Source organism: Phoca vitulina, unplaced genomic scaffold (genome assembly GCF_004348235.1).
Source record: "Phoca vitulina isolate PV1807 unplaced genomic scaffold, GSC_HSeal_1.0 scaffold120, whole genome shotgun sequence".
NCBI classification, from domain to species: domain Eukaryota; kingdom Metazoa; phylum Chordata; class Mammalia; order Carnivora; family Phocidae; genus Phoca; species Phoca vitulina.
In genome coordinates, this window is record NW_022589823.1 from 792,929 (window position 1) to 817,221 (window position 24,293).

The window sequence follows — 24,293 nt, forward strand, 5'->3', positions numbered from 1 at the left end:
TGCCCGTCACAGGCCGTGTCTCCGGGGGCTCCCCGGAGCCTTACCACCCCCAGGCAGGTGCGGGCTCGGGGGCCGAGCTGCTTTCCTGTGAAATCTTGGTCATTTGGCTGCCCTGGGAGCCGACCCCCTTACTGGATGAGGCTCAGCATCCTCTGTGGACACATCATGGATGCTCTTCTCTGTTTACCTGTTGAGTCAATACGGGAAGCCTGCACGTTTCTGCCAAGCTTATCTTCCGCCGTGACGTGGGCTCACTGCTCCAGCGCACGGAGTGGCTGCCGAGGGCACTGGGGAGCCGGCGGGGCTGGGGCTTGGGGGCAGAGCCCTTGGGGAAGCAGCCCCCGCAGGCTCTTCTGGCAGCGGCCCTGGGTGTCCTGCCGATGGGCTGGCTGTGGTCACTCCCCAGCTGTCCTCAAGGAGGGCTTCCGGGGAGAACTGGAAACACGGCCTTCACACTGATGCATTTTTTCCTCTGTTTGTCACAGTGATTTCACGTATCAGAAATAGATATCTCCAATGGGAGGAAAACGGTGTTTCTGAATGTTCTGTTACCTTATTTCTGCTTCCTGATACTCTGTTCTGGGTGAGATGGTGTAGAAAGTAGAACCGCATCAGCATTGCCGAGCTGTTGCGAACCCTGCTTCCCGGTGGGTTAGAGATGAAAGTGTATGTAGCATGAGCGGCTGGCCGCAGCCCAGAACACAGAGCCCCATAGCCCTGGACTGTCCTGTGGCCGTGGGGTCTTTTCACAAAGCCCGTGGCTGTGGGGGGGTGTGTTCTCCGCGAGGGGGGCTGTGGAGGCTGACAAGGGAGACTCCTTACCGCGCGCACGGAGGACCCCTGACTCTGGCGGGTGTGGCCGCACCCTCTTCTCCCCCGTCCCACTCGCTTAGCCTCCCCCACACACTGTGTGATCAGTTCTTGTAAATTCTAGTCATCTTCACTGTGGATCGTAGCCGCCTTCTGCTCAATGTTCTCTGGATATAGTTGACTTGAGTTCCTGAATCTGAAAATACTTACCTTCCTGCTCCTTATTATAAAAATCATCCTTTTAGTTTTTAGCACTGGGGAATTCTTCAGTTTGGACTAAGGAAAGAAATATAGAAAGAAGGAGGATATATTAGGTAAAAAAAAAATTGAGGTACAATATATTAGGTAAAGGTAATTTTAAAAAAATATTTTCAATTTTGGATTAAAGAAATTAAATCCATAAAACATTGGGACACAGATGTAAATACCTATATTTAAAAGTAGTATTTTCAGTTATAGCAGCTCATTTTTATTTTGAGTATTGTTTATTTTTATGTAGTGATTTTAAAACTACTTTATAGTTAAGATTACCATTTATGCCTTTCATGAATATTGTTAAAATCACTCTTTTTGCTAGACTTGGAAGGTTGGGGAAATTTCTTTCTAAACTAAAAGAACTTCATGATAGGCATACTTTAAAATGCTAATTTCATCAACATCACACTTTCTCACGGGTTGTGAAAACGCTGTCATTAAGTTAGATTTTTCCAAATGGTGTTTTCTGATATGTAAATAGAGTTTGGGTTTTGCTTCCATATAATTTCATCTTTCTACATATTTTTTAAAAATTTTGGTTTGCATTTTGCCTAGGTGATGAACTAATAGGTAAACGATCAGAACTTAAAAATCAGAAGCAGCAGAGTGGCCCCTGTGGGGGTGGGAACACGCATCAGAGGACCAAAGGGACGGCAGGTCTGTCCCGCCGGCCCTCATACAGACGCCGCGCTCACGCTCACGCTCACACTCAGGCTCATGCTCACGCTCACGCCTCAGCAGCTTCCGGTCAGCCGGCACTCCAAACAGATACATGTGCCGTATGGTACAGATTAAACCCCAAAATGAGCATTCGGACAATGGAAGGAGTGACTTCAAACATTTTCTGCATCTAACGTCGTTTGTCTTTAACTGTGACATTAATATCTTTTAGTACGTGACTGAGGTCCCCCAATAGTGAGATGTGTTGATCTGGAAGCAGGGATCATTTTTATCTTCATAGGCTTATTCTTTGAAGCCTGAAAAGGTCTTGTGTCTTTGTGACATTCAACATAGTTTTCGGGGGAGTGGGGGGTAGTTTATAGAAGCCTGGCTATTTTTTTCATAATACAACGAAAATATTCCAATGACAACTGATTTAAAATGTGTCTCTGATTCATTGAGATTTCTTACTATTTTGTTTTGAGAGACAGTGAGTGAGAACACAGAGGGAGAGGGAGAAACAGGCTCCCCGCTGAGCAGGGAGACCAATGAGGGGCTTGATCCCAGGACCCTGAGATCATGACTTGAGCTGACTGAGCGGCCCAGGCGCCCCCTTCACTGAGATGTCTGTCTAAAGTTCACTCATGACTGCCAACGCATTATCGTCGGAGGTTCTGGCCGAGATCCCTGTGAGAACCACGTGCATACAGGTGTCCGCGGGCTGTGTCCGGCAGTTCAGAGTTCACAGGGTCCTGATGTGTCTTGGTCAACCAGAAAAACAGAATGAATCAGATATCACATTCCTTGCTTAGAGCTCAGTTACTGAGGCTTTCCTTGAATGGGATTTAAAGAGCAACCTCCTCCTCTTTGAATCAACAGCCACTTTCATTTGGGGTTTGTTTTTCCAAAGCAGATGTGCACTCCGCCCCTCCGGATGTCACCACGGGCCTTGGGGAGCTTTCGCACCGTGAACATCCGCAGCTGGCTTCTGTGCGAGGTGTCGCTCGGGGCTACAGCGGGAGTGTCCTGGAAACGGCTGGTGGTGAGCATGCCTCTCTTTGTCCTTTTGAAACAGCAGAGCACAGCCTTTCTCTTCGGGTATGGAACATGGCTTTGGTGCATTTGCTTTAGCAAACCTGAGCCAGCCATTAGCTGTAATTCTTCAGTGCGCGTGAACGGAGGCCAGTGTGTGCGGGGGACGTTACAGAGAGTGTCGTGGGGAGAAGCAGTCAGCAAAATCTCTGGAATGGGTCAGATGGGGAACAAGGAGAGCAGGGAGGAGAAAGCCTCCACATCTAAATTGGATGCCAAAGGAGTTCAGATCTACAAAACAGTAGGAAAATGAGAAGCCGTGGGCAGTCTCTGTTGCAGACTCTGTGTGGCCTCAATGTGAGAGCACCCTGCCTGTGACGCACTGGTCCCCACGCCCTCCGTGCCCACAGCCTGAGAAATGGGCATAGCGGCAAGCCTGGTTCTGACCTGCAGGCCAGAAAGGCCAGGGTGATCCTCACAGTGTCCTCATTTGCGCTATTTCCTTTGGAAATAGTTTCCGGTGTCTTTTATCGAAATCACGTGAAGTTTTCTTTCCAGTGTACCAGATTAGAATTGCAAAAAAATCCAGAGGATCTTAGATCGAAGGTTTTAACGTGTATTTTGATATTCCTAAGCAGTAAATCCAATTTTGTCAAGGTCTTTTAGCTCTTTGTCCAGATGCAACAGGAAAATACTGAGTCAACATGAAGCAGGCTTTCCATTGGTTAGATAGATTTTTTAAATTTGATTATATTTATTTATTTATTTATTTATTTATTTATTTTTTAAGATTTTATTTATTTATTTGAGAGAGAGAGAATGAGAGAGACAGCACATGAGAGGGGGGAGGGCCAGAGGGAGAAGCAGACTCCCTGCCGAGCAGGGAGCCCGATGCGGGACTCGATCCCGGGACTCCAGGATCATGACCTGAGCCGAAGGCAGTCGCCTAACCAACTGAGCCACCCAGGCGCCCTAAATTTGATTATATTTAAAAAATAAGAGCTTAGTTGAGGTATAACTGACTTGTAATCAACTGCACATATTTAAAGTATACAATCTTACAAGTTTTAAGACGTGTGTATACCTGTGAAAACCGTCCCTATGATCAAGAGAGTGAACACATCCATCTTCCCCCTCTGCCCCTCCCCTCACATCCCCCCCAAATAAATAAATAAGTAAATAAATAAATAAATAAAATCTTGGGGCGCCTGGGTGGCCCAGTCGGATAGGCATCCGACTCTTGATTTCGGCTCGGGTCATGATCTCAGGGTGGTGAGATCGAGTCCTATATGGGGCTTGCGCTCAGCACAGAGCCTGTTTGGGATTCTCTCTCCCTCTGCCCCTCCCCATGTCTTGCTCACAGGCTCACTCTCTCTCTCTGTCTCTCTCCCCCTCAAATAAATAAATAAATAAATAAATAAATAAATCCTTTTTTAAAAAAAGATAGTGAACACATCCACCGTTCCTAAATGTTTCCTTGTGCCCCTTTGTAAACCCGCCCTTCTGCCCTTTTGGGCTACCCCCAGGCTTCAGGCAACTCCTGATTTACTTCCTGACAATATAAATTAGTTTGCATTTTCTGGAATTTTATATGGATAGAATCATGCAGTATTTCCTCGTAGATTGTCTGGCTTCTGCTGCTCTACATAAGTACTTTGAGATTCACTCATGTTCTTGGATGTATCGATAGTTTGTTCCTTTTACTGATAAGTAGAATTTCATTTTACTTGGATGCGCTGCACTTGTTTGCTTGCTGAGGGGTATTTGGGTTTCCTCCGGGTTTTGGCTATTGCAAATAAAGCTGCTGTGAATATTCTTATACAAGTTTTTGTGTAGAAGTATACTTTCACTTCTTTTGGGTCAATAGCTGGGAATAGAATGGCTGGATCATATAATAGGCTTATGCTTAACTTTCTAAGAAATTGCCAAACTGATTTCCAAAGTGGTTGTACCATTTCACAGTCCCACGGCTGGTGATGAGAGCCCTTGTTCGCCCACATCCTTGCCTGGAGTTGGTATTGTCCATCTGTTCATGTCACCCATCCTACTGGGTGTGTGGAGGTCTCTCATTGTGCGGTGAATTAGCATCTCCCTAAAGACTCAGGAAGTGGAGCATCTTTTTATGTGCTTATTTGTCATCTGTATGTCTTTTTAGAAGTCTGTTCAGATCTTGCTTATTTTTTTAATGTGATGTTTTCTTATAAGTTTTGAGAGTTCTTTATATATTCTGGATTCAAGTTCTTTATGAGGTATATAATTTGGATTTTCTCCCAGTCTGTGGCTTGTCTTTTTTTCATTCTCTTAACAGTGACTTTCAAAGAGCAGAAGTTACTAATTTTGATGAAGTCCAGTTTACTCATGTTTTCTTTTATGGATCCTACTTTTGTGTCTTATCTAAGATATATTTTCCTAACCCAAAGTCATAAAGGTTTTCTATGTTTTCTCCTAGAATTTTATAGTTTTAGGTTTTACATGTAGGTATAAGATGCATTTTGAGTTAATTTTAGTGTAAGTACAACATATGGATCAGAGTTTGCTTTTTCGCATGTGGATGTCCAGTTGTTCCAACATCATTTGTTATAAGCCATTCTTTCCCCACCAAATTTCTTTGGCATCTTTAACAAAAATTGGTAGATCATATATGAGAAGGATCTGTTCCTGGCTGTCTATGCCATCCCATGGCTGTTTGTCCATTCTTACACCAATCCCATGCTGTCATGGTTACTGTGGTTTTATAACAAATCTTGAAATCGTGCAGTTTCTCTTCAAACTCTGCTTGTCTTTTTTTTTTTTTTTAAGATTTTATTTATTAATTTGAGATAGAAAGAGCAAGAGAGCAAGCACGAGCTGGGGGGTCGGGCAGAGGGAGACGGAGAAGCAGGCTCCCCGCTGAGCAGGGAACCCCATGTGGGACTTGATCCCAGGACCCTGGGATCATGACCTGAGCTGAAGGCAGACGCCTCACCGACTCAGCCCCCCAGGCCCCGCACGCTCTGCTTTTCATTTTACAGTTTGCTTTGGCAAATTTGGAATACCAGCTCCTTTGCATTTTAACATGTATTTTTAAGTCAGTTTGTTTGTTTCTACCAAAATTCCTGCTGGGTTTTGATTGATATTTCATTAACTCTGTAGATCAGTTTGGAGAGAATTGGCATCTTAACAATATTATATATTTCAGTTGATAAATACAGTATATCTTTCCATTTATTTGGCTCTTATAAAATTTTTTTCAGCATTGTTTTGTAGAATTCAGTATGCAGGTATTGCACCTATTTTGTTAAAATTATCCCAAAATTGGTTATATTTTTGATGTTATTGTAAATAGTATTTTAAATTTTTTCCAGTTGCTTATTCCTGGTCTACAGAAATGCAGTTGGTTTTTGTATGTTGGCCTTTTATTAGTTCCAGTAACTTTTTTGGTAGATTCCTTAAGATTCTATATGTTCGGCCATATTGTCTATGAGTCTGGTTTTACTTTTCTTTCCAAACTGTCTATAGGAGCATTTATGTTTCTGGCTTTATTGCAGTGTAGGACTCCCACTAGTGTCATTGAGAAATGTTGAAAGAGGATATGACTTGCCTTGTTTCCAACTGTAGGGGGAAACCATCCACTTTCTCGTGTTTGAATTGTGATGTTAGCTGTGTGTTTTTCAAAGGTGCTCTTCATTAGGAAGTTCTATTATTTTCCTAATTTCCTGAAAATTTTTGTCATGGTTTTTGTTAAATGATTTTTTTTTTTTTTAAGAGAGAGAGGGGGAGAGGGAGAGAGAAAGTGCAAGGGGTGGGGATGGGCAGAGAGATAGGGAGAGAGAATCTCAAGCAGACTCCACACCCACCGCAGAGCCCAACGGGGTTCAATCTCATGACCCTGAGATCATGACCTGAGTCGAAATTAAGAGTCAGACGCTTAACTGACTGAGCCACTCAGGACCCCCTGTTTAGTGTTTTTTTTTGATCTGATAAAGTCACATATGGTTTTTCTTTTGTAGTTTGTTAATGTAGTAAATTTCATTAATTAATTTTTGAATGTTAAACCAAAGTTATATTCTCAGGATAAACCCCACTTGGTTATCATGCATAATTATCATGCATAATTTTTTTCTGTATTATGGATTTGATTTGCTAATACATTTTGTTAAGGATTTTGGGTCTATGTTCAAGATACATAGTAGTCTGTAGTTGTTTTGTTTTTTTTTTTCATTGTAATATCTTTGTCTGGTCTGGGTATCAGGATAATGCTTATCTCAAAATGAACTGAGAAATATTCCCTCCTCTTCTACTTTCTTATAAGAGAAAACTGATTTTTCTATTCTTGAGTCAATTTTGTGTATTTGAAAGAATTTGTTCATTTCATCTGTTCTCTCCAATTTAGGCATAAGTTTATGATATTCCTTTATTTTCCTCTGATGTATATAAATCAGTGGTGGTGTCCCCTCTTATATTTCTGGTATTAGTAATTAGTGTCCTCTCTCTTTTTATCTTGATCATTCTAGCTAAAAAGTTAACTGAATTTTATTTATCTTTCGAAGAACTGGTTTTGGTTTAATTGGTTTTTTCCTATTGTATTTACTTCAAATCTTATATTTATTCCTATCTTTTTTCTACTTATTTTGGGTTTACTTTGCTTTTCCTTTTCTAATTTCTTGAGGTGGAATCTTAGATCATTGAATTTAGACCTTTCTTGTTTCCTAATGAAAGTATTTAGGGGTGTGTGGGTGGCTCAGTTGGTTAAGCATATGACTCGATTTCAGCTCAGGTCATGATCTGAGGGTCGTGGGATTGAGCTCTGCGTCGGGTTCCATGCTGGGTGTGGAGCCTGCTTAAGAGTCTCTCTCTCTCTCTCTCCCCCACCTCTCCCTCTCCAAAAAAGAAAAAAAAAAGGCATTTAAAGCTATAAATATATTCTAAGAACTGTTTTAGCATCCCACATATTTTGATACATTCTTTTCCTTTTTTTTTTTTTTAAAGATTTTATTTATTTATTTGACAGAGAGACACAGCGAGAGAGGGAACACAAGCAGGGAGAGTGGGAGAGGGAGAAGCAGGCTTCCCGCAGAGCAGGGAGCCCGATGCGGGGCTCGATCCCAGGACCCTGGGATCATGACCTGAGCCAAAGGCAGACGCTTAACGACTGAGCTACCCAGGCGCCCCCATTCTTTTCCTTTTTAATATTCAATTCTAGATATTTTCTAATTTCCCTCATGCTTTCCATTTTGACCCATGATTTATTTAGAAGTGTGTTGTTTAATTTCAATGGATTTCCAAATATTTTGGGTCTATTTCTCTTACTATATTATATAATTCAACTCCGTCTAAATATATTAAAACTTTTTAATGACCCAGCACATGGTCTGTTTTGGGTATATAAAGCTGTTGGGTAGTTTTTCTGTAAATGAAAGTTACATCCAGTTGATTGATACTTTAGTTTGAGTCTTCTCTCTCCTTACTGATTTTCTGTGTACCTTTTCTATAACTTGCTGAGAGGGATATTGAATTTCCAACTCTAATTGTGGATTTTTCTGTTTGTTTAGATCTGTCAGTTTTTGTTTTGTGTATTTTGAAGTTCTGTTATTAGGTGCATACATATTTAAAAATTGTTCTGTCATGATGAATTGGCCACTGTATAATTGTAAAATTATCCTTTGTGTTATTTCTTATTCTGAAATCTTCTTTGTCTGGTATTATTATGGCTGGCTTCAGCTATTTGATGAGTATTAGTTACATGGCAAATCTTTTTATCCTTTTACTTTTACCCTACCTAGGTCTTTAAAATTAAAATGTGTTTCTTATAATTAGTATTTTATTCATTCTTGCATTTTTCTTTAAGCACATAATCATTTACTTCATTGGAGTGTTTGGATCACTTATAGTCAGTTTTGTTTGTTTGTTTGTTTGGTTTTTAAGTATGCTTCACGCCCAATATGGAGCCCATTGTGGGCCTGAATTCATGACCCTGAGATCAAGACCTGAGGTGAGATCAAGAGTCGGACGCTTAACCGACGGAACCACCCAGGTGCCCCTATAGCCCATTTTAAAGATTTTATTTTTATTTATTTATTTATTTAGTTAGTTAGTTAGTTAGTTAGTTAGTTATTTGAGAGAGAGAGAGCAGGGGTGGGGTGGGCAGAGGGGCAGAGGTAGAAAGAGAATCTCAAGCAGACTCCATTCTGAGCATCCAACCAGATGGTGGGGGTCAATCCCAGAACCCCGAGATCATGACCCGAGCTGAAACCAAGACTTGGATGCTCAACTGAGCCACCCGGGCACTCCCCCTATAGTCCATTCCAATTAGTGATTTGGTTGGGTTTAAATCTAGGATCCTGCTCTCTTTTCTCTGTTTGACTCATCTGTTAATTTTACTCCTTTTCCTGCTTTCTTTTGGTTTATATTCTATTCTATATCTACTTTTTTTTTAGTGGTTACTGTAGAATTTACAATATTCATCACAGTATGCCTCCACATGATATTATATATATTACCTCAATGTGGCAAAGATGGTTTTTTTAAATAAATGTTATTGGGACCATTGGAAAGCTTGTTGGGAAATGTTAAACTCAGATCCTTCTCCCATACCACTGAAAAGGCAAAACTCCAAAAGAATCAGACGTTCTAAATATAAGAAACGAAGAATAAAATGAAAAAAATTGGTGAATTCTCTTTAACCTGATTATAAGTAAAGCCTTTCTGAATTTAACTAAAAATCTACATGCAATAAAAGTAAAGATACATGAATTTGACTACATGAAACTAAAAAAATTCTTTACATGGCAAAATACCCCATAAAGAGAGTCATGAGAATTGACAAATTAGGAGAAACTATTCACAGCATGTGTGATAGTTAAAACTCTGATGTTTCTAAAATAAAAAGCTTTTAAAAAAAGATTTTATCCATTTATTTGAGAGAGAGAGAGAGACAGAGCATGAGTGGGGGAGGGGAGAGGCCGAGGGAGAAGCAAACTCCCTGCTGAGCAGGGAACCTGATGTGGGGCTCCATCCCAGGACCCTGGGATCATGACCTGAGCCGAAGGCAGATGCTTAACTGACTGAGCCCCACAGGTGCCTCAAACAGACTTTTAAAAATAGGAAAAGACCCAAAATCATATGGATTGCTGGTCAGCCCATTATAGTGTATGGGCTGGCATCCTGCTTTTGTAAATAACGTTTTACTGGGACATGGCCATGCCCATCCGTCGTCTTTGCTGCTTTCGCCCCAGAATTGCAGAGTAGGGTAGTTGCAACCAAGACGGTGCTCACTGCCCAGAATGTTTCCTATCCAGCCCTTTAAGAAAAGTTTGCCAACTCCTAGTATAGGAAAATGGGCAAAAAAATATGAACAGCCAGTTCATAAGAAGATATAAAAATAGCTCTTGAACATCATGTTCAGCCTTTTTCGTAACTACAGAAACACACCGTTGGCGGGAATGCAAAAGAGTTAAACCTCTTTGGAAGAGAAATTGGTAAAATATACATAGGTACTTATATTTGGACCCAGCAGTGCCAATGTAGGAATTTACTCTGAACACACATTTCCAAAAGTAAGGAAATACATTGTGTGCAAGGTAGTTCTTTGCAGCACTACTTATAATTGCAAAATATCGGAAACTCCCTACCTTTCCAAACCTCACAAATTGGTTGAATAAACCTAGTACATTCTCATTGTGGAGTACAGTGCAGCTATCAAAAATAATGAGAAAGCTCTTTATGCTTGGGATGAGGTGTTTTTCCAGGAGATGTTGGTAAGTAGAAGGGCAAAAAGTAAGAGAGCGGTTATAATATGCCGCCTTTTGTGTGAGAAACAAGGGAACATAACAAAGCACATACCTGTATAGAAGGAGCACTGGAAGGACAAACCAGAAAACAGTGAAGTTGGTCGCCCCTAGAGGTGGGCGGGTGGGTGGGTAGAAGGAGTTCAGGAGGGAGTGACATTTGTTTGAGTTTGTCTTAATATAGTTTTGACTTTTAGAAGTTTGCTAATGTAATACAAAATTCAAAGCATAAACTTGAAGGATGGGAAGAGGGGGAAAACCCCTAAAACTGAAAGCAAGTGGAAATCAACCCAGTCCTATTCCCGTGAAGTTCCATAGCCACATCTAAGGGGTAATGGGAAGAGAGGGAGCCAAGTTCTGAACACGGTGTTGGACTCATACCTGCAGTCTTGGACGAGGGTGGGTGTGAACAGCAAAGAAATATTGAAGCCTTGCTTGTAGGTTTGTGTGGGAAGAGCAACTTGGAGCTTATTTTATGTACATGATGGTGTGGAGCAAAGGTATTAGTGTTGTTGGGAGCCAGGGTTCTCACTGCGGAAGAAAGGATGCCCAAATATGCATGGGAAAGGCAAGAAGAACCCCGTGGGGAAGATTGGGATTGGAAGTATTGGTGTGTGCTCATGGTTCCTAAGATCTGCATATGGGTCTGTTTATACCGTCTGTGCACACCTATACGTGACGTCCAGGTGTGTGTGTGTGTGCATCCATGACTCCGCGCATGTGTACATCCACAGTACACTTCTCTAGCTCTGTATTCCACAAGTAGCAAAGACACTGCGCACTCAGTGGCCAGATCTCAGTCTTGAACATCTTTCCCACTCAGAAGGACCGGGGCTCCTTAGAGAAATGCTAATTCCAGGGCTGGGGCAGGGTTAGCATAAAACGACTCTGAAACATGACAATGTACAGCAGCAGTGCTTAGAAAAAATGATGGGGGCAGGTCACCAATCAATTTGCCCAGGATCCCACTTGCTAAATGTGGGATAATTTGTGCATCAAAATAGTTAAGAACCATAATGCCTTTTTTAAAAAGATTTATTTATTTATTTGGGAGAGAGGGAGTGACAGTGACGGATAGTGGGGGGAGGGGCAGAGGGAGAGAATCCCAAGCAGACTCCCCGCTGAGCATGGGCCCCAACCTGGGGCTTGATCTCACGACCCTGAGATCACAACCTGAGCAGAAATCAAGTCAAACGCTTAACCAACTGCACCGCCCAGGTGCCCCAGATTCATAATGCTTTACAACAATTGAGCAGTCACTGAGTCATTCCTGATGAATGATAGACAGACAGACACATAGATAACAGAATGCTGAGTGTCAACAGGTAAATTTAAATGGGGTGCTAATGTTGGAGAATAATTTTGCAACCATTGCAGTAAAAACTGCTTCTGACAAGAATGATCCAATGGCTGTGAAAAGCAGGAAGAAGGTTCTATGAGGATTGGGATATTTGTGTGGTCTTGAAGTGCCTCCTCACACATTGCATATTAGGTGCAGAAGAAAACATAGTGACAATGTAGTGTAGAAGCTGGGCAGCATTTTGGGTGAGGAAGATCCGTCTCCGTGAGGGTAGGTGGCCGTCCCATATATCTGGACATGATATTCGGGTAGTATTTCAACCTGGAGCGCAGCATGAATTGAATCATGAGAAAACCTCAAGCAAACTCAAAATGAGGTATGTTCTACTTCATAAAAAAAAAGAACTGTATTCTTTCAAAAGTCATCGTCATAAAGGACAAAGAAATGTTTCAGATCAAAGGAGACTAGACAGGTGATGACCCAGTACGGTGCTTGGTTCGGGAACGTGACTGGCTCCAAATTGGAGGACGGGGCTGCTGCGGGAGGACAGCGGCGCCGGCTGCCCACTTGCGCTTGGACGGCGGGCTGTGTCTGAGGCTCGGGGCCCTGCTCCGCTGTCCTCCACGGCAGTGCTGCCCACGGAGCCTGTGGCTTTCTTCCCACTGCGCTCACTTTAGAGCAGCCTCACCCTGTCGGCCGCTGTGGCTTCTGGGCGTGTGCGCGTGTGCCTGCTTGTTTTCACCCAGCAGATGGGGAGCTGTCTTTCTGCTGACTCTACATCTCCCAAAACATTGTTTCTGGGTAATTACTGCGGACACCGAAGAGCTTTTAGTGTATGTGGCTGAAATCTCTTGATACTTACTATGTGAGAAGTTAAAACTAAAGATTTAAAAAATATTTATTAATCCATTTAAAAATAGCAATAAGAAACTCATCACATCTTCACGTAAGTAGCACATATTTATGACAGAATTTCTAAAACAAAGATTTGGCCGGAAGAATGGGCTTGGTTTCCACACGGCCTGTCTCCCTCGCCGCCGGCATGGTGGAGGCACCTGGCCCCCGTGCCTCGTCCCCGTTCAGTCTGTTGTGGCTCACGCATCGTGGGGCCTCTGGAAGACTCGCCGTGCCCTGTGAGGAGGGAGGGAGGGGCAGTGACACCGCCATGTGGCCCCACGAGCCCCCTGAAAGGGTCTCTGGACCGCTTGGAAGATCACGAGCTTAAAAAAAGTTCTAGTTCCCGGAAGGCCTTCAGTGAATATTTGTTGAATGAGTTAATGACTTCCAAAATGGCTGCACGGCGGGGCCAGTGCTTGGTTGGATTTATGAGTTCCAACGTGTGTGCGTTGTTGGTCACTGAACCCTGTCCCCACGTCCTGTCTCCAGAGGGCTGGCAAGCTCTGGCCTCAGCGCTCCTCTTTCCGTGGCAGGTGTCCCTGTGCACAGCAGAGTGTCCTCCAAAATCCAGCAACTTCTCAACACCCTGAAGAGGCCAAAGCGCCCTCCGTTGAAGGAGTTCTTTGTGGATGATTTTGAGGAGCTGTTGGAAGGTGAGAGACCTCGGGCGGGCTCCCGTGTCAGTGTGAACAGTGTGGCTGTCCTGTTAATGTGTGTTATGTGTGGTCACTCTGTGACGTTACAACACAACCAAGTGACCCCCCATCTGTTTCCAGCCCTGGGGTCACCGTGTGTCACGTCACGTGAACAGGGAGAAAACGCGTCGCTCCTGGTTAAGGGACTTAACATTTCTCTGTGCCTCTAATCCAGTGCTTAGTACTTGATAAGAATACTCCTAAGGTTTCATTTTATTTACATTATTTTAATTTTTTTTAAAGTAGGCTCCATGCCCAACGTGGGGCTTGAACTCCTGACCCTGAGATTGAGTCGCACGCTCCACCAACTGAGCCAGCCAGGCACCCCCCTTATTTGAATTTTTATTTAAACTTTAAATCTGAAATACTTGTCTTCCCATGGTTTTAAAGTATATTTTTAGCATGGTTTTGGCCCTTTTTCAGAAATTTAGTCTCTCATTTATGAGTGAGATATACACTTAGGAAAAAAGAATATAGATCTATTTTTAAAAGAAAATTACCAAGAAGTAGAAAGAAGTATAAATCTGTAGGAAAGAAATAAAGTCTAGTACAAGGTATGAGCGTGTAATTGTGTTCGAGCCGCAGGGGCACATGGCCGGCTCACCCCCCTGCCCCTCGTGCCTCTCCTGCGTCGTGTTGCTGCCCCGCTGACCGCTGCCAGGCATCTCCTCCCCACTGAGGGCTAACACAACCCTTAGGTCATTGTTTCCCCTTTATAATCAGGTGACGCCTTTCAAAGTCAGAGTTCAGTGGTAGAAATGGTCTCCGGGCAGTCTTTCTTACACTTGGGCCAATGCCAGTTACACAGCCATTGGAAATGTAATCGATTTTACTTTATCTTTTTCTTTCAACATGGTGATGGTTGTTTTGAGTGCCCAAACTGAGATGGTGATTCTGCTCACTTTCATCCTTGATAAGTGGGACTAGTGCCTTTCCCTCAGGTGTCATCATCGGCTGTCACCCCACGCACTGCCGCCGTTCTGGGGATTGGCCCATGGGGTCCAGTACAGTGTCCCGCAGTTTCCATGACGAGTCTCCATCTGTCCTTTGGTCCGTTGGTCTGGGACTATTATAATGATAAGGAAATCTAAACAAGTTATTGTAACCTTCTTACAGTTGGTTTTTTTTTTTTTTTTTAAGAATTTATTTGAGAGAGAGCGAGAGCTGTGAGAGAGAGAGATCAGGAGCAGGGGGAGGGGCAGAGGGAGAAGCAGGCTTCCCGCAGAGCAGAGAGCCCGACTCGGGGCTCAATCCCAGGACCCTGGGATCATGACCTGAGCCAAAGGCAGACGCTTAACCAACTGAGCCACCCAGGCGCCCCTCTTATAGTTGGTATTTTTTAAGAGAAAGCTTAAAAACAGAATGTTTGCATGGTCCTATGAAATGCTGATTTTTAAATTTCAATTTTGCTTACAGTGCAGCAACCAGATCCAAATCAGCCAAAGCCTGAGGGAAGCCAGATGGTGGTGCTGAGAGGGGAACCTCTGGCTGTGGGGGTCCCCTGGCCCCCGTCCCTGCTGGCCGCCCTGCAGCGGTGGGGTACGACGCAGCCCAAAGCCCCCTGTCTGACCGCCTTGGACACGGCTGGGAAGGCCGTCTACACCCTCACCTATGGCAAGTGTTGAACGCAGCTGGGCTCTGGTTTAGCTGTAAAATGTTACATGTCATACAGCACAGACATACAGCTTCACGAACATGCTAGAACAATTCCCAAGAAACCAACACAACTGTCAGAACAACAGAACATTGCCTCACTCCAGGTGCCCCTCCTGGACCACTGCCCCTTCCTCCCAGCAGAGGGGACTCCTCACTGACTGATGGCGACCAGCCACTGCTCTGGTGTTGAGGTTCCCATCCAAATACGCACCTCTGAACAATGGAATTTGGTTTCGTCTCATTTTGAACTTTGTATAAATGAAATCATACAGTATGTATTTTTTGTGTTTGGCATCTCTTGGTTCCGTATTATATTTTTATGTAACACAAATCATAAGCGTCTGGCTCGATGCATTTTCACGGAGTGAATGTACTCCTCTAACTAGCACTCAGCTCCCTAGGCCCCTTGTGTCCCTTCCAGCACGTACATCCTCACAATGATGGTTGAACTGTCCTGATGCTTGTGAACACTTCTGGCTGTCCCTGTCCAAGTTTTACGTAAATGGAATTAAGTGAAAGGTGTTGTGTGCGCATTCTTTTGTGCAGCATTGTTTAGGAGACTCAGCCATGATGTTGTGTGAAGCTCATTGATGGATGTGTTTATTGTATGAGTATGCCAAAAATTACTTGCGTGCTCTACAGTAATGGACCTTTCCCCTGGGGCTATTGTGTATGGTGCTGTTATGAACATTCTTAGGTGAGTCTGTCTGTGCTGGGCATAAATGTGCATGTGCAAGCAGCCGTGTTCAGCTTTAGGACACACTGTTCCACCGTGTCCAGACTGTGTGCGGACTTATCGTTGTTCCACACCCTTGTCAACACTTGATCTTGTCTGTTTATTTCATTTTAGCCTTTCCTGTAGGTGTTTTATGGTGTCATTTATGGTGGTAATTTATTTGCGTTTCTCTGATGCCTAATAATACTTTTGTATGTTTATTGGCTGTTTGAATATCCTCTTTTATGTACTATCCAGATCTTTGGCTCATTTTTCCATTTGGTTGCTAATGTTTTCTTCTTTGTATGTTTTAGATACATGTCTTTTGTCAGATTTGTTTTGCAAAAGTCTTCTTCCACTCTGTGGACTGTCTTTTAACACTTTGCGGCTTTAGATAAATAAGAAGTCTTAATCTAATTAGTCTCATTTATCTATTTTTTTCCCTTTATTTTAGCGGCTTTTTGTCCTGTTTGCCAAACCTAAGGTCACAAAGATATTCTCCTACTTTTTCTTCTAAAAACTTGCTTTACTCTTCATATTTAGGTGTCATGATTCATCTTCAGTTTAGTTTGTATGGTGTGACATTGGAATCATTTTCTTTCCTAGTGAATGTCTAATCGACCTAGTACCATCTACTGAAAAGGAATCCTTCCCCCAGGCATATCAGGTGAAAAGACATGTGTGGGTCTGCGGCTGCGCTCATGCTCTTCTGTCTGTCTGTCATGCTCTTCTGTCTGTCCGTGCTCCCTGAACGCCTACAGCTTTATGAGCCCTAGTGTCTGGTATAGATGCCCTTCAGCTCTGTGATTGTTCCTTATGGTTTTCTTGACTATTCTTGGCTCTTTGCATTTCTAAGCCATCTTTTGAATCAATTTGTTAATTTCCAGAAAGATTCCTGCTGGGATATTGATTGGCACTGCATTGATTCTGTAGTTAAATGTGAAGAGAATTGATACCATTACAGTTACGGAATCTTCCAATTCAGGACTGTGGAATATTTTCCCCTTACTTCAAGGCCCCCTTTAATTTCTCTCATTAATGTTTTATACTTTTGAGTACCGAACTCTTGAGCATCTTTCATTAGATTTATTCCTATTGAAATGGAATGATTAAAAACTTTTTTCTGCTCATTTGTTGCTTGTATATAGAAGTGCAATTGATTTTTTAAATGGTGATTTTAATTTTTTTTTTAATTTTTTTTTGTTTTTTTTTTTTTAAGATTTTATTTATTTATTTGAGAGAGAGAATGAGATAGAGAGAGAGAGCATGAGAAGGGGGAGGGTCAGAGGGAGAAGCAGACTCCCCGCTGAGCAGGGAGTCCGATGTGGGACTCGATCCCGGGACTCCAGGATCATGACCTGAGCCGAAGGCAGTCGCTTAACCAACTGAGCCACCCAGGCGCCCTAAATGGTGATTTTTTTTTTTTTTTAAAGATTTTATTTATTTATTTGAGAGAGAGAGAATGAGAGAGAGAGAACACATGAGAGGGGATAGGGTCAGAGGACGAAGCAGACTCCCTGCCGAGCAGGGAGCCCGATGCGGGACTCGATCCAGGGACTCCAGGATCATGACCTGAGCCGAAGGCAGTCGCTTAACCAACTGAGCCACCCAGGCGCCCCCTAAATGGTGATTTTTTTAAAAAAGATTTTATTTATTTGAAAGAGAGAGAGAGAGAGAGCACAAGGGGGGGGGGGGCAGGCAGAGGGAGAAGCAGACTCCCTGCTGAGTAGGGAGTCCGATGTGGGGCTTGAACCCAGAACCCTGGGATCATGACCTGAGCTGAAGGCAGACGCTTCACCGACTGAGCCTCCCAGGTACCCCTAAATGGTGATTTTGTATCCAATAATCTCATTAAATTAACTTACTAATTCTTTTTCTGTTTGTTAATTAGTAGTTTGTCCATATATCTTTTGGATATCCTATGTTCAAAGTCATGTCATCTATGAACAAAGACAGTGTTATTTTGGCTTTCCCAATACTTGTGCCTTTTATTTTTTTCTTGCCTCACTGAAGAGCTAGAACCCCAGTACAATGTTGGGTAGTGGGCATATGCTTGCTTCCTTCTCCATCTCCGGTGGAAAGCTTTGGGTCATGAAGTATGATTGCTATTTTGTGGTAGAAATTCTCTGTCAGATTATGGAAGTTCCCTTCTATTCCTAGTTTACCAGAAGTTTTTTTTTTTTTTTTTTTTTTTTCTAATCATGGATGGCATTGAATTTTATAAAACACTTTTTCTGCTCTGTCAAGATGATCGTATCTTTCTCTCTCTTCCCCACTTAATTTGATGAATTACATTGATTAATTTTCAAATGTTAAGCAGCCTTGGCATTCCTAGAATAAATTCCACTTCGCCATGATAATCTTTTTAACAAATGTCTGAATTTGATTTAGCTAATATGTTGTTTAGGATCTTTGCATCTGTATTCATGAGAGCTCAATCTGTAATTCCTCAGAAAGGCGCTCACTGCCCGCTGTGAGGAGTGTGGTCTGCTCACAGCCCCCACCTGTTGAATTGAGGTCTCTCTCTCTCTCATCCTTCTGGGACTTTGATTACACTTATACCTTTTTTGAATCCCATATAGCTTTAATGTTCTTTTTTCTATTTTGTTTTCTTTTCTATGTATTTGGTTGACCCTTGAACAATACAGGGGTTAGGGGTGCTGACCCCTGCACAGTTGAAAACCCAAGTATAAGTTTTGACTACCCCCATAACTTAACTACTACTAGTCTGCTGTTGACCAGAAGGCTTACTGATAACATAAACAGTTGATAACATTTATTTTATATGTTGTTTTTATTATATATTGTATTCATACAATAAAGTAAGGTAGAGAAAAGAAAATGTTATTAAGAAAATCTTAAGGAAGAGAAAATACATTTATAGTATTTATCAAAAAAAATCCACTAAGTGGACCTGTGTTATTCAAGGGTCGTCTGTACTTCAGTTTGGAGATTTTTAAATTTTCCTTTATTCAAATTCTCTAATCCTGTCTTCTGTGAAATTTTTATTCTATTATGAAATTCCTGATGAGTTCTTAATTTTGATATTGTCTTTTTAGTTTAGAATTTTCACTTCTGTATTCTAATTCCTATTCTAATTTTCTAGGAAAATTCTTTATCATTCCATGCATTGTCTTCATCCTTCCCTTTATTTCCCAGAATCCATACATCCCTTACCATGATGGAAAGTTTCTGTCAGCCAGCTCCAGGTCAGGTCACCTCTGGGCCTGTTGCTATTGTCTGTACTTTCTCTTGGTTTTAGTTTGGGGAATTTATCTTTGGGATGCCTGGTACCTTTTTGATTAAATGTTGGACATTGTGTGTAAAAAATTATGGAGGTTCCAGATGATGTCCCCTCCATGAGAGATATCCCTCCTTCACTCCACATGGCAGGTAGCATGGTGGCTGGTCTCTGCTGTGCAGTTGGGGCTGGCTCAGCCCCCCCTGAGCGCCTGTCTGTGCTTCTCCTCCAGGGTTCCCCAGCCATGGCTTTTGTCTCATGTGCGACGTAAGGACTCCACTTTGCTTCTCCGAGGTTTTCCACATGGGTTCTCAGCCCCTGCTGCTCACAGCCCAGGACTCCGTGGATTTCCTGGGGGGGGGGGGGGGCTGGCTGTGCTGTCGTGGCTCCCAGCCTCTGCCAGAAGCTCTGCTGTTACCTTCGTGCCTCAGTGGCAGTGCTCCAGGGGCATGAATCCATGACATACTCTGTCTCCCGTGGGTGCCAGGGCCCGCATAACCCCCAGCTGTGCACGGTCAGCTCGCCTTCCCAAGGGTTTTCCCTCTCGAGCCTTAACTCCTCTAGTTGTCTTTGCTAGATGATTTCTGCATTTTATCCAGTTGTTGGATAAAATTGTTTTAGGTGGGAGCCCTGGTCTGCCACCAGTACTGTCTCCTGTTTGGAAGCAGAGTCTTTTACCATTATGCTTTTATGATTCATATTACTGTGTATAGTTGTAGCTTATTCATTTCTGTCTAAGAATGAATAGATCAGAATTTACGTATTGGCTATAATGTTGATACCCAGTTTTGGCTCTCGCAAACAATGCTGCTAAGAACGTTCTGGGGTGTGCCACCTGGTACATAAGCATGCATTTTTTAGGGGCTGTACTCCTGAGTGGAAGTGTTGGGTCTGGGATTATGCATATCTTCACATTTATCAGATAATGCCAAATGTTCCCAGTTTACACTTAACTGATCAGTGTGTCAGTCCCATCTGTTCCCCATCGTCAGGCTTCCTGGGGCTAATCTGGTGAGAATATGGTAGTAGTATTTCATTTTGGTGTTAATTTGCATTTTCCTGATCACAAAGTAGATTGACATCTTTTCCTATTTTTTTTTTTAATCATTTGGGTTTTCTCTTTTGTTAAGTACTATTGAATCTTTTGCACATTTTTTATGTAGGGTTATTTGTGGGAATTTTTGGTGTCTTCTGGATACCAGTCCTTGTCAGTGACCTGTGCTGCAAGTGTCCCCCACTGTGAGCCTTCCCCATCCACTGCTGACCAGCACCTTAGTGAGCAGAAGCTCCGCCCAACCTCGCCTTCTTTTATGTTCATGGTGAATGTTTCCGGAGTTCTCCTTAAGGACTCTACCTAAGCCAAGGTCATAAAGTTATTCTCTTGTCTTGCAATAGCTCTGCTGTTTTGCCATTCACATTTAGATGTACCAAATCCGCTGGGAATGAGTCTTGTGTACAGCGTGGGGATGGGTCCCAGGGTCCGTTTTTCAGGACTGATAGCCATCTGTCCCATTCTCGTTCCCACAGGGCCACCACCCTTCTCCAGGCCACCTGTGTCATAGATGGAATTGTCCACACATGGTGGGGCTGTTGCAGTTCTTTGTTTTGTCCCATTGAGTGAATATACTCCCCTTATGCCAGTACCAACTTCCTGAATTACTGTGGCTCTGTAGTAAATCCTGACATCCATGGAGGACGTCAAGAGATTCATAATGTACCAGTCACATCATCTGCAAATAATGACAGTTTTGTTTCCAACTGTTGGCCTTCTCTCTCCACCCCTCCCCCTTACTGCGTCAGCTAAGACTTTCAATAAAAAGGCAGATGTCCTTGGCTTGTTTCTGCTTCCCCAGGGAAAGCTTTCAATATCTGACCATTAATTCTGATATTTCCTGTAGGACTTTTAAAGATGGGCTTTATCAACTTTAAGGAAATTTCCTTTTATTCTGAATTTAAATCATTTAAAATCCTGGATGATTGTTCAATTGTTTTACCTTTTTTCACTTTTGTTAATGTGACAAATTATGTTGATTTTCTGTTAAAACTTTTTGCACTTTTTTAAGATTGATTTATTTATTTGAGAGAGAGTGAGTGTGTGAGAGTGGGGCAAGGGGCAGAGGCAGAGACGGAGAGTCTTCAAGCAGACTCCCCACTGAGCGCGGAGCCCTAGGTGGGGCTCAGTCTCACCCCCCCAAGATCATGACCTGAGCCCAAACCAAGAGTCGGACGCTCAACCTATGAGCCACCCAGGTGCCCCAAAACTTTTTGCATTCTTGAGATAAACTGACTTTGTCATGATACATTATTCTTTTTATATATAGCTGGATTCAGATTGAAAATCTGGATTATTACAGTTATCAACATCTTGAATTGACCTTTGTATATAGACAAAGGCAATAGTGTTTTGAGTTGAATATTTTTTTTTCTCACTGATTTCTCAGGTCCCACAGTTCACTTGTTTCATAATGTTGCACCCATGTTTAGTTTTATTTATGATGAAATCTGAGCACTACTCGGGGGGCATGGCTGCTCAAATTGCACGTGGTCATTCCCCAGGAATTTGAAAGGGACTGAATCATGACTCTTGTGTTGCTTCTTTGGTACTACGTAGGGTGGGTGTTGAGGCTGCTTCAGGTGTTGGGGATGGACTTGGGTTTTTCTGTCGTCCTACCCCATTGTTGCCCCTCCTCGGTCTACCTCCCAGAGGCCTTTAGACTTCCTTCCCTTCCCTTTGTTTCATCGTCCATCTTCCAAGTGATGCTCTCCTTTGTTGAGCGTTCACGGCTGTGCTCTGTACGTGAGCCTGCGTGCTGGAGGGGCGTGTGCCCGGCAGAACCTGCTGGGCCTGAGGGCTGGGTCCTGGAGGGACTGACGTCTCCTGGAGGGACTGACGTCTCCTGGACGGTCTCCTCTGGTGTGAAAACTGGAGATGGAGATAGGACCCACCTCATGAATTATAGAGGTTAAATGAATTCTCTGCCACTCATAATCATAATAAGGGATGAGGTTGAGAGATATTTAATGACATGAAAATGCATCCGAAGTGCAATGTTGACTGAACAAAGCAGAGTGAAGTATGATCCAATTTCTTGAAAATTGCATGTACATGTATATATGCTTTTGTGTCTGTGTGTGTTGTGTGTGTGTACATACATAACCGAAAGAATGCTGACTTTTTTCTGTTAGCTTCTCTATGTTCTAAATTTTCTATAATAAATTCCTGTTCTATTTTTGTATTAAGAAAAATAAATCCATAAGTTATTTTTAAGAGAAAACTATGATGTTCATTACAGCATTGTGCAAAATAGTTATCAGTTGGAAACTACCTGAATTTCTAATAGTAGAGTGATGGTACATTATGGGATATTGTGATTGCTACATCAAAATGTTATTTATCAGTTTCTTAAATTTTACATTGCTTAGTATTTTTATTTTATTTTAGGCAAACTTTGGAGTCGGAGTTTAAAACTAGCTTATACTCTACTTAATAAACTGACTAGTAAGAATGAACCACTACTTAAACCTGGAGACAGAGTAAGTAACTAGAATATAACTTATTGGAGTGAGCAAAAGCAAACTCTAAAAATATGTCTCATTGAAATCAGTATTCCATCAGTTGGTTAGACTTATAGCATTAATACAAGGGGTTTAAAGTCAGCAAAGAAAAATATTAAATATGGACAAAGTTTATGATGATGTACGTAAGATCATGGTTCTTTTCATTCTTCATTGCTCATCCACTGACTCTTCAACATCTTTCCTTTTTGACTTCATACCTATTGATTTTAGTAAAAATATTAATATTAATAAAAATTGGATCCCCAAAGCTTAAGTTTTATGAGAAAACGTTGACCCTACTTGGAAATTCATCTCTTCCTCTCGTCCACGTGGCCAGGCAGCCCCCTCTTACCTCACTGCTGAGGTAGAACACGAGGAGGCTAGAGGCTTATTTGTTCCTTGTACTTACTACACTGCCCAACATTGTTGCAGTAGCCACATGGGGCCACTTAAATTAACCACGGTTAAATAAAATAAAAAATTTAGTTCCTCAGTCACCCAAGCCACGTTTCAAGGGCTCGTGAACCACACGTAGCTAATAGCTACCACATTTGATAGCTTGGAGATAGAACGTTTCCGTCATCATAGGAAGTTCTGTTGGTGAGCATGGCTCTGGGCAAACTGAAGCAGACACGAGGAGCGCAGGTAGACCAGAACGTCCACGATGGAGGGCAGGACACTCAACAGTGAGACCCCCTAGTGAGAGGGCTGTTGTGGTCAGATCGCCCCACAGTGAAACTGTAAGTTTCAGGCAACTCTTTGTCCACTCTTGAAAAAGAACCAGTCACCCAGGGCATTTGAAGAATGTGAAAGAAAACAACCAACAGGCAAAGAAAAGAAAAACAAGAAAAGGGAAAAGGCGGGGGGCGGTGGGGGGAGGAAACAAACGTGGAAGAAAGTCACATACAGAAAATTAATTTTTTTTTAAAAATTAGTCTTAATATCCCTGGAGAACTAAGGTGAAGATACTGCTCCACAAATCAAGACAAAGATGCTAGTGGGGAAGGCTAAGAGATGGAAAGTGGGAAGGACAGAAACTGAGCCTTGGTCAAGAAGGTCCGGTGTCTGGCTGCTAGGAGTTCTAGACGGGAAAGGGGACAGAGAGTAGAGAATTTTAAGTGATGGTAGTAATGCCCGTCAACATCCTGAAGTTGGAGAGTGAGAGGGCCCGCAGCAGAGCTCCTTGCCACTTACTGAGCAGGACCAGGGTGCAGAAACCAGCCTCCGAGCTTCCGGGTGGGCAGGAGCGAGCCAAGGTGCAGGGCGGCCTGGGAGGACAGAGGCCCCAGGCCAGGGTACGCTGCTGGGCATCTGGTAAGACTTAGGACAACCTGACAGGTTGGTTACTTAGAAAATACTTGGGAAAGGTATTGAATACATCTGGCGGAGCATTTTAGAGCATATTGGCCAGCAGATACATGGAAAGCAAAGCAAGTAGAGGTGGCAGTTACCATCAGCAGATGTGGACTCGGCTGAAAAATGAGAATAGTCCGAGAATGGTACTTGATACGTTGTGCTTTAGAATGAAACTGTAAGAGTTCCTGATTTATGTTGTGCTTTAAAATGACTCTAAGAATCACTAATTTAATTTTCTTGAAAAAGATTCCTGCAAGGACAGAGACTACCAGATACCCTTCTTGACTCCTGAGAGAGTCCACGTAGTTAGGTTAATTATGGAAGGTCGACAGATCACAGTGAATGAGCTAAC

General features: G+C 42.7%; 1 protein-coding gene across 5 annotated transcripts in view; it reads left to right on the forward strand.

Moving 5' to 3' along the window:
- Window positions 1-24,293, forward strand: part of DIP2A (disco interacting protein 2 homolog A) — a 104,273-nt gene that overhangs the window by 34,507 nt on the left and 45,473 nt on the right. For all 5 annotated transcript variants that reach the window (XM_032398759.1, XM_032398760.1, XM_032398761.1 and 2 more), the window contains 4 exons: window positions 2,639-2,767; window positions 13,254-13,373; window positions 14,832-15,029; window positions 22,470-22,561. In XM_032398759.1, coding sequence (XP_032254650.1) covers window positions 2,639-2,767; window positions 13,254-13,373; window positions 14,832-15,029; window positions 22,470-22,561 — 539 coding nt within the window. The remainder of the gene's footprint in view (window positions 1-2,638; window positions 2,768-13,253; window positions 13,374-14,831; window positions 15,030-22,469; window positions 22,562-24,293) is intronic.